Source organism: Quercus suber, unplaced genomic scaffold (genome assembly GCF_002906115.3).
Source record: "Quercus suber isolate HL8 unplaced genomic scaffold, Cork oak 2.0 scaffold_2, whole genome shotgun sequence".
Classification (NCBI taxonomy): domain Eukaryota; kingdom Viridiplantae; phylum Streptophyta; class Magnoliopsida; order Fagales; family Fagaceae; genus Quercus; species Quercus suber.
Window position 1 is genome coordinate 3285882 of NW_027069469.1, and position 10675 is coordinate 3296556.

The window sequence follows — 10675 nt, forward strand, 5'->3', positions numbered from 1 at the left end:
TTCAACCCACATTAAAAATAATATAGTTCAATAAAAATATAGCATCCATATAGAAATAAATTCTTTATACTCCAAAAGAAGTGCATACACTTCAATCTAAATTCAAAATAACATAGTTCAACAAAAATAAAATAACATAATTCAACAAAAATATAATATCCTTAGAACTTGCCAAATGTTAAGTATCAATATTGAAAGAGTTGGAGCAAATAGTAGACTAATCCTAACTGTGACTAAAATTATCATCCATAGATTCTTTGTTGATGTCTAAATTCATAACATCACTCACAAGCTCATCCAATTTCATTTGTGCAAGTTTTTGCCAAAAAAATATTTATAGAACTAGAGTATTAGATATTTATAGGAAGGTTTAGAGATTTAGGGTTTGTAAGGTTTAGAGATCTAAGGTTTGTAAAGTTTCAATTTCCAATGATATCCCTTGTAAGATTTTGTAATTATTCACTTTTCTTTTTAAATTTAAAATATAGGTTGGATATAAAAGATATTTGACAAATCTAAAATAAAATGAATATTTATTTGTTATATGAGTTAAATAGGTTGTGTTAAATGGGTCATTTCGGGTTAATATAAATAAATTGGTATGTCAAATGTGTCTATTACGGGTTACGCGAGTTGACTCACTTATGACACGTTTATTATCGTGTTGTTTTCGGGTTGACCCGTTTATGACTCTAACCTGCTAAGGTCTAACCCTAACCCGCAAAAACTAGTGTTGGTTCGTGTTGTGTTCGCAGGTTAGGTCGAATAGCGACACCCCTACCATTTCCATTGGACTTAAAAATTAAACTTCCATAATTTTCTCACAATATCTTTGTTTTTCTTTCTGAGGGATATTTTAATTTTCAAAATATTACATTTGTCTTAAATATTTTGTTTAGATTTTATGTATATTGTTTTACTTGTGTAGCATTGTAATTTATTTAGGCTTATTGTTTCATATTATGTGCCAATTTATATTTTTGGTTTTCTATATGATGCGTATACTTGGTAAGGATCTATTTTTGGTTACTTTTAGTTCAATTAAAATTTGGAGGTTAAATTGTGATATTATTGCATCACTATGACATTATTTTGTCTATTGTTGTATCATGAAATTCTAAAAGTTTTATAGCTAATTGATATATAAAATATAAATAATACAAGAAAGACACATAGGAACCAACATGTTTGTAGGTGACATTTCTTGGTTGCATGAATTAGAAGAATTTTCCCCCAATGTATTTAGTTTAAATTTAGTTTTTGTAGAAAACCTTATAGACTAAGTGTGATTAACAATAATAGTATTCATGAAATCAATGGGTCATAAATAATTTCTTACAAAACTTATCAAATTGCACTGCGCATCGTGCGGGATATCAGCTAGTATAGTATAAAGATCAAGACTTAGGTACAGTACTTAGATGCTGCTTTTTAGGTTCCCCTTTTAAGATTCTGTCATGTGGATTTTTTCTCATGGGATGGAAGTGTATTTTTTAGTTAAATAGCCACATGGCTGAATTTTAAGAGAGTAACCTAAGGAATATCACCTAAGGTACTGTACCTAAGTTTTGTCTTAATATAAAAGTTGAATCCTTAAAACTGGAGGATGCACACAATGATGCCATGTGTAACTTTCTCCAAGCTTAAAATGATGACACATATGCTTTCTTAATACCATAATCACATAAATTAATATTTGAAAGAAAAAAAAAAACTGACCATTTATGTTTTTTTTGTCCTTGTCTCTCTCCTTAATTAGCATATGTCATTAATGGCTAAATAAATTATTCTAAAAAAAATCTGACCATATATATTTTTTCTTCGCCTTATCTCTCCGTATTTCTTACTTTTCTATTTTCTTAATACCAATGAATATTTGGGGGGGAAAAAAAAAACCCTCATCATTTCTTTTATCACTCTCTCCTTATTAATTAGCATATATCCTTAAGAGAATAAATTCAATAAGGACGGGGAGTAAACCCTTTGGTTTACACCAGCTAATAAAGACAAGCTACATCAACCTTTTACTTAAGACTTATTATAAAATTAATAAAAAAAAAAACCCATATTTTAGATTTTCAGATTTTTTTTTTTTTTTGACAAATGAGTGTGTCCAAACCTCTTTAAGCATCTGATTATTCTTTCGGGTGTATGCAGTCTCCCTATCTTACATGCACCAAGTTATTACATGGAGGAATCTCATGAAAAGTGACCCCAAGATGTTGGTAAGAGGTTTTGAACCTAAGATTTCATGGATATCATGAGACCTTAGGAACTGTTAAGCCAACCCCTTAGGATTTAGTAGCATATATAGTTAATTTCTTATAAAAAAAATAAAAAAAAAATTACCATCTATGTTTTTCCTTCCCATAAATCGATGAAGGTGGCCATGAGGTACAACTTAATTTATAACCAATAATAATAGGTTTAAGCTCAATGATATCGCTTATCAAAAATAAAAAAAATGCGCTCAATGATATCAAGTACTAAAATTAAGGACTCGAGTCAACACTCACAACCTTTATTTTTGGTTGAGTTTCTAGCATGCATTTGTTTTTGTGAATGAGATAAGTATCATGGAGCTATGGGAACCATGAGCGCATGGAAACCCCAAGTCCAAGAACCTAACGAGCATAGCGTGTCTCAAATCTTGATCCAAGGTAGTCTTTCTGCTTCAGATGTTAGTACCATTGCAGCTGGATGGCAGGTATATATATTTATGATTTAATTTCATCATTACTTTTTCTTTTAGGCTCATGTAAAACATTGAATTACTAATAAATTTTCATTTTTACAAAATTATTTGTGAGGAAATTAAAACAGGTCAACCATGAACTATATGGAGATTACAACACTTGATTATTCAAGTATTGGAGTAATGTATCTGTTTTAATTTTTGACTTCTTATTGTTTCTTTTTACTGGTTTTTAAAAAGAGTCTTTTATCATACTTGCAGATTGCTCCATATAATGACACCGGTCGCTTCAATTTGTTGTGCTTATACGGCTTTGTTCAAATCACCGAGGAAATTGTTTTGGGTGGAACCATTAAGCCTCTTTCCGTCTATAATGGTGCCCAATTTGGATTCAAAGTCCATATTTGGAAGGTAGTACAATATTTCAATTTAATTACTTTATCAAATACTTCTAATTTTAAAATATACATATATCAGCATATCATATGTAATTATTTTTTTTCCAAAAAAAAAATCATAGTAATAAATTTTACAGATATGGCTCATGGCCCAAGCCCTACAGCATTATATTCTTCTGGTTTTATTTGTAACTGTGTATGTTTGAAATTCTTATTTGTCGGTTTATTTATTATTAAATACAATTTTTTAAATTCAAAGTTTCAATTTTTATTATACACGATTTATTTTTACCTAGCTTATTTTTTAAGACCGCAAATTTAAGTGTTTAGTTGTTCTGCACAAAAAAGTTACTAAAATTAAGGACTCGAGTCAACACTCACAACCTTTATTTTTGGTTGAGTTTCTAGCATGCATTTGTTTTTGTGAATGAGATAAGTATCATGGAGCTATGGGAACCATGAGCGCATGGAAACCCCAAGTCCAAGAACCTAACGAGCATAGCGTGTCTCAAATTAAATCTTGATCCAAGGTAGTCTTTCTGCTTCAGATGTTAGTACCATTGCAGCTGGATGGCAGGTATAATATATATTTATGATTTAATTTCATCATTACCTTTTCTTTTAGGCTCATGTAAAACATTGAATTACTAATAAATTTTCATTTTTACAAAATTATTTGTGAGGAAAAACAGGTCAACCATGAACTATATGGAGATTAAAACACTAGATTATTCAACTATTGGAGTAATGTATGTGTTTTAATTTTTGACTTCTTATTGTTTATTTTTACTGGTTTTTAAAAAGAGTCTTTTATCATACTTGCAGATTGCTCCATATAGTGACACCGGTTGCTTCAATTTGTTGTGCTTATATGGCTTTGTTCAAATCACCGAGGAAATTGTTTTTGGTGGAACTATTAAGCCTCTTTCCGTCTATAATGGTGCCCAATTTGGATTCAAAGTCCATATTTGGAAGGTAGTACAATATTTCAATTTAATTACTTTACCAAATACTTCTAATTTTAAAATATACATATTTCAGCATATCATATGTATTTTTTTTTTTTTCCAAAAAAGAAATCATAGTAATAAATGTTACAGATATGGCTCATGGCCCAAGCCCTACAGCATTATATTCTTCTGGTTTTATTTGTAACTGTGTATGTTTGAAATTCTTATTGCTCGGTTTATTTATTATTAAATACAATTTTTTAAATTCAAAGTTTCAATTTTTATTGTACACGATTTATTTTTACCTAGCTTATTTTTTAAGACCGCAAATTTAAGTGTTTAGTTGTTCTGCACAAAAAAGTTCTTTTTTTTTTCCTCTTTCAATAGAAATATATGACACCAAAATATAATGCTTTACCGATTGGTTTTTATTCTCTCACATATACTTTTTATATTCACTTTTTCACATTTATTTTTATGTCTTAAATACACACACATTTATGTTTTTTAAAATGTGTATACTGTCGCATTAATTTTAGGCACATGCATTAATTATATCAACTACTAAAATGTGTATATTGTCACATTTATTTTTTTTCCCTTATTTTTTGTTTTCAAAAACAATTTTCTATTTTTGAAACCAAAAAAATTGTTTGGTAACCCAAAATTGACAGAAAATAAAAACTGTTTTCAAAACTTAATTTGTGAAAGAAACTGAAAACATGCAAAAAGCTGTTTTTAGTTTCTAATTTTTAAAAGTCAATGAAAACACACAATTGATTTAATGAATCTGTTTCATTTAATGAGTGAGCATTAAAGTTCAAACTCTAGTAACAACATATTTTAATATTTTTCATTTTTTTTCTTTAAACAACTTTTTTTTTTTTTTTAATTTCAACGAATCAAACATGTTTTTGATATCGAAAATACAAGAAAATATTTTTTCTTTATATTTCCAAAAATAAGTTTTTGAAAATAGAAAATAAAAATTGTTACCAAACATAACCTTAGCATTTATACCTTTATTTATCATTCAAAATATTACAAATTGATTCGCATGACATGTACAATGAGGTAGGATCCAAGAGAGGGAGTTTGGTGGTTGGAAATTGAGAATAAGATATTGGGATATTGGCCAGACTACTTATTCTTGTCCCTGTCTGAGCGCGGTTCAGAGATTCAATGGGGAGGAGAGGTGCTAAAGTAAACTCAAATAAAAAAAGGGAAGCACACCTCAACACAAATGGGCAACGGGCATTTCCCTCAAGAGGGGTTCAGCAAAGCTAGTTTCTTTACAGATCTCCAAATTATTGTTGAAGGTAATGACAATCTCAAGGCTTCTGAAAACATTATCACTTTTGCCCCGAAACCTCATTGCTATAATGTCCAAAAATCTGGAAACTACTTTTTTTATGGCGGTCCTGGTAGAAACGTCGATAGTCCATGATCATTTAGATTATTTTATCAAAATCAAGGAGAAAGAAGGAAAAATAACAAGAGAATTATTTTCTTCTTCTCATTTCACACAAGAGTTATTCTAGGTAGTAAAAATTTGAAATTATGCAATTTATTATGGTGGAAGTTAAGATTGCATGGTGTAGTATACATACTCATGCTTTCCTCCATTCTAAAACAAGAGTTCTCATTCTCTTTCCCATTTATTCTATCCACCTTGGTGGGATTTGAGAGTGTTTGTCTCTTCCATTATATGTGGTGTATCCAATGACCGAACTAGAATTCAAACCTGGGGGAACAAAGCTTAAAACATTTTTTTTTTTTTTTTTATGAAAATAAAAACTAATATCTATTTCATATTCAACAACATACTATGTATAAAATAAGTGTTTCTCAAACATTTGATATTATAAAAATGTCGACAAAGTATAACATACAAAATAAGTGTTTTTCAAACATTTCAACACATTTATCAAAATGGAACTCGACGCTCTTATAAGTCTCGAAAGTTGTCTATGATTGATTCTGTACCAAATTTTGCAGCAATCTCCTTCTCAATGTACAAAATCATAGAGTCCATTAGAAAATCATCAGCTATGACTTCACAATTATTTAGATTTTTTCTTTTGAAAAAATTTAATATTATAGTGGACTTACTCATGATCTACAAATTAAAAAAAAAAAAGTTTCATTATTTACATATTTCGTAGTTCTATACACCAACTAAAAAAAAAGGGACTTCTCAACAATAACAAAATATTCTAAAACCAAAATAATCACAAACAGACAAACACAAATTTATATATATTACTAATATTAGCCACATCACACAAAGTGACAAAGACAAGTTCATATATATTATTAATATTAGCCACACAAAGTCAAAAAGACAAAAATTTTGATGAAATCAAAACAATAAGACCAAAGACTTTGGTAAATTGGTCTCACTATGACTTAAACACTAGTCTCACAGATTCACAAAACTAGTCACGTCCTTGTCCTAGACTCCTAGTGGTCCCCCTTTATTTCTTTATAGATAAGAGTAAAACAAAAAAAAAAAAAGGTTACAATTTACAAACACTGAAATTGGTCCACTGTCCACACAAAAGCCATAACACAAACACAGCAGTCAAACATGAAACACCACAGCTCATAAAAAAAACTCAGAGGGTAGAGGGCTAACCGACTAAGGCAGAGCAATATAGCAAAAGATTTAAGGAGCAGTAGCGGCAATAGTCCGGTTCTGAGGGGGAGTAGTAGCAGTAGCAACAGTCCGGATCTAATCTGAGGAGGAGCAGAACAGCAGTAGCAATGATGAAGATTGGAGGTGTTGATGAGGTTTAGGGGAGGAAGAGTGAGGTTAGGGTAAAAATTTGAGAATTGTAATTTAGGTTTTTAGTCTATATTTATTTTTTTATTTTGTAGTTTTTTTTCATCAAGACCAAAGTAGCTACAAAACCCCAAGATCGCTACTCATCAATCAGATCCAAGATCGCTGCTCATTGATGAGGATGTGAGTTGTGCGAGATGGGTGAGGGAGATGATAAAGTTGTGGCCTTGTGAGGTGGAGAAGGGTCTGGTAAGGTGAGGGAGGAGGAGTGGTGTTTGTTGACTGTGACAAGGTGAGGGAAGTAGGGAGGAGGGATCGGCGAGATGGAGAAAGGGGCGGCGTCAGTGAGGGAGTAGCGGCTGAAAGGCAGGGTGCTGGCAAGGGAGTAAGTAAGAGTAAGGGAGAGAAAGAGAGGGTGGCTAAAAGAGGGAAAGAGAGGGTGAGAGTAAATGTGAGGGATTTAGGGTTAGAATTTAGGAAAAGTTTGTATTTATAGTTAGGGTTTTTTTTTTTTAAATATATATATATATATATATACGGGTTAGGTTCGAGTCGGGTATTACTAAAACCCGCACTTGATTCGAACCTGTTTTAGGTTTACTTTTTAAAACCCAAACTTGACCCTACTATTTCATGGGTCGGGTTGAATTAGGTACCCGCAGGTCACGTTGTTTTTGCCATCCCTAATAATTAGAATATTTGAATGAAGGTGTTACTCATATCTCAACATATACGGTAGTTAGTGGTAACACGCCTAAAAGAATGTTAAATAGTATGAGAATATCCAAAAAAGTTTGGGTTGTACCTGTCAATGCAATCTATTTGTCTAATTATTGTCTCACATAAAGATTGTATGAGGAAAAACCCCATATAGCAAGCTTGGAGCAGAAAGAATCCTACAGTTTCTCACTTACGTTTGTTTAGGAGCATTGCATATGCGCATATACCATATCAAGAAAGATTTAAGCTAGATACCATAGTGAGAAGTATGTGTTTATTGGTATGATCCAAGCTCTAAGGGCTATAAGTTGTGGAATCCAAGCACCATAAATTAGATGAGATGTGGAATCTAACGAAGAATGCATATGGAATTGGAGTACCAAAAAAGAAGAAAATTATTATTTTCCCCTTTATTTAATGAAGATGAGTAGATGAATGAGTTTCTAGAAGAGCTTCTCTCTCCACCTTCATAACTAGCATCTCTTATTCATTAAAGTTTATCCTCAAGATCATCACTAGAAGGATTGAATGTTAGGAATGTTAAGGTCACGTTTTTTATATGTTGGCATATCATTTGGCAAAACGCACTTTACTTATAATTGGATAGTTCTAAGTGGTTTTTAGAATGTCATGAAGTATGTTTAACAAACAAGACGAGGTATTATTGAAGACAATGAAGACTGCACCAAGAAATAAGTGATGAAAAGTTGAAAAGTGAACCTCGACACTAGTTCGATACTAGCATCTATCGAAAATAAATGAAGAGTCTTGATACTAATCTCAACACCTCTCAATCTATCAAGCTTCGCAGATATAGAAATCTTAGATCTATTTTTTGATCCATGATAATTTGGATTACTAGGGTTTTGTTCACAAAACTTCTAGGGGATATAAAAACTTCATTTCAAAGTCATTATAAGATATAGAGACTTAATTAGAGAACTCATATACTATTGGTGACACTACTGTATTCTTATACGCCTTAGGATTTTGTAACAAAGTACTTCAAGATCTTCAATGTGTTTTGAAGTGAAGAACTTTGCATCGAACAACAAACATTAGTTGCTCAGAGTTAGTTACGTACTGAGATTTGTGGCAAGGAAGAAGTCTCTACAAGATCAAGTCCAATTAGAGATTGGTGCAAAGGTTCAACAGTAGGTTGGTATTTTAGGATAGTTCAGGATAGTGGTAAGATTCCTTATACTTGTAACCACTTGATTTTTGATTAGTGATTCTTGGGAGTGGTGACTTGAAAATCACCTGGTGGAGTTTTTGCCTTGTGAGAAGTTTTCCCCGTTAGTTAACAAATCATCGTGTCAAATTTATTTTCCATTGCACTCTAGTTTATTTTGTAATTTGTTCATGCCTCTGTAATTTGCATGTAATTTAACATAATTAATCAACTTAGGTAATTGAATTAATTAATGGGGGTCAATCTATAACCTAACAAGGATCCTAGTGGTTCCTAGTGGAGATAGGAAGGAATTGTAGAGAAATTGAATTGATTCGAGGTAGTCACTCTCCATAGAGAAATAGCTAGAAAAGAGGAAATGTACTAAATAATGCATTGGTTTATTCTTCAATATCGCACACACTTTGCACATGCATGAGGGTTTTTTTTTTTTAGGTTCAGTGTCATAATTTTCTATTCATCACAATTTGAGGTTTAAGTGTATGTTCGAACATACTATGCTTTTGAGAATTACTTATACAACTGGAGTGTCATGAGGCTAGCCACAAAGAATGAACACTGAAAAACATTGAAATCATATGTTCATGTGTGAATCTGTTCATTTTTTGGAGGTAGCCTATTGACACTCTTGATTGTATAAGTAGTTCTCAAATGCATAATATAATTGACCATACACTTAAACCTCGAATTGTGATGAATAGAAAATTATGACATTAGACCTAAAAAAAAGGAAAGCCTCATGCACACATGGAGGCTAGTTTGAATTATTGATGACATGAGAAAATCAAAACTATTGATCATTTCAAAATTGATGAATATGATTTTAAGAATTCCATAGAGAAATTGCTTTTAAGAACTTTAGAGAATCTTAATCAATTATAACGGCATGCCATTTTGTGTTACTAAAATGTCATGCGGGTTGATCAATGGCATGCAGCTTATGGCAAACTAGAATTGCTTAAGATTTGATTAATTAGTAATGACATGCAACTTATGTCATGCCCTCTAGTCGATGACCTGCCATCGAGAAAAAAAAGGGCATGCCATTTAGTGCAAGAGAAAAAGATAAGTTACATAAATTAAAAAAAAATAATAAAAAGAGAGAGAAAAAGACGGTGTGTAACATGCCCTTCAGTGCCATTAACAAAAGCAGCTTGCCGTGTATGTTTCATCAATTTGTTTTGCTAGTGAATTGCTCTGATATTGATTGATATTCGGGATGAATAAGAATTTTATTCAAACCAACAAAAAACTTTGGCACAAGCCACAAGCAACTACTAAAAAGCAAATGGTGGTCCAAATTACAAGAATCATTACAGTTTAGTTAGAACTAACATAGCATACCTAGCAAGTAGCAATCACATAATATAAACTTAATTGTAATTCAATCAATCTTAGAAGGCATGACCAAAGAACCAAAATATTAGACACCCTTGAAGATATTCCATGTCTTTCTCTATCCTTGTAAAGACCCAAGGAGAAAGAGAAGGATTTGGAAATGGACCAACCCGTTTGCAAATTACAGTCTAAGGACCAAGATGAGCCAACAAAATTTATAAGCCCGTTAACAAAAATGAAAACCCAACATTAACATAGAAGAGTGCTCAAAATTGACTTAAACTTAATTAGAACAGAAAAAGAACCAAAAACCAAGAGGGATTAGGGGGAATGCGTTGCAAAAACATCAATTACACATTTTGGAGTCACCATTCTTTCAATAAATCAGTGGTCCTTATTTGAGTTATTTCCCCCTTGTGCCTACTTGTAAATGGCAATCTTATTCCAAGAAAAAAGCCCTGAAGAGGCAGTGCTATATGCTACCCCATTATTCTTATTTCCAAGCCAAGATTGCCAATGAACATAATTATATAGCATTGACAATACAAACACATATTATTCGCATAAAACAAAGTATTGGGTATCCCATTCCCATAG

General features: G+C 31.7%; 1 protein-coding gene across 1 annotated transcript; it reads left to right on the forward strand.

The window, feature by feature from the left end:
- Positions 1 to 2584: 2584 nt before the first annotated feature.
- LOC136069307 (protein neprosin-like) lies at positions 2585 to 5250 on the forward strand. The gene is made up of 4 exons (XM_065777691.1): positions 2585 to 2707; positions 2957 to 3106; positions 3919 to 4068; positions 5122 to 5250. Exons 1-4 carry the CDS (start codon positions 2585 to 2587, stop codon positions 5248 to 5250), a joined length of 552 nt encoding a protein of 183 aa, XP_065633763.1.
- The last annotated feature ends 5425 nt before the right edge of the window (positions 5251 to 10675 follow it).

Bases quoted from the DNA above. Each gene is read 5' to 3' on its own strand.
- LOC136069307 (XM_065777691.1), top strand. From the start codon at position 2,585: ATGGGAACCATGAGCGCATGGAAACCCCAAGTCCAAGAACCTAACGAG. The intron at 2,708-2,956 runs GTATATATATTT...TCATACTTGCAG, and splicing joins CCATTGCAGCTGGATGGCAG to ATTGCTCCATATAATGACAC. The intron at 4,069-5,121 runs GTAGTACAATAT...ACAATGAGGTAG, and splicing joins TCAAAGTCCATATTTGGAAG to GATCCAAGAGAGGGAGTTTG.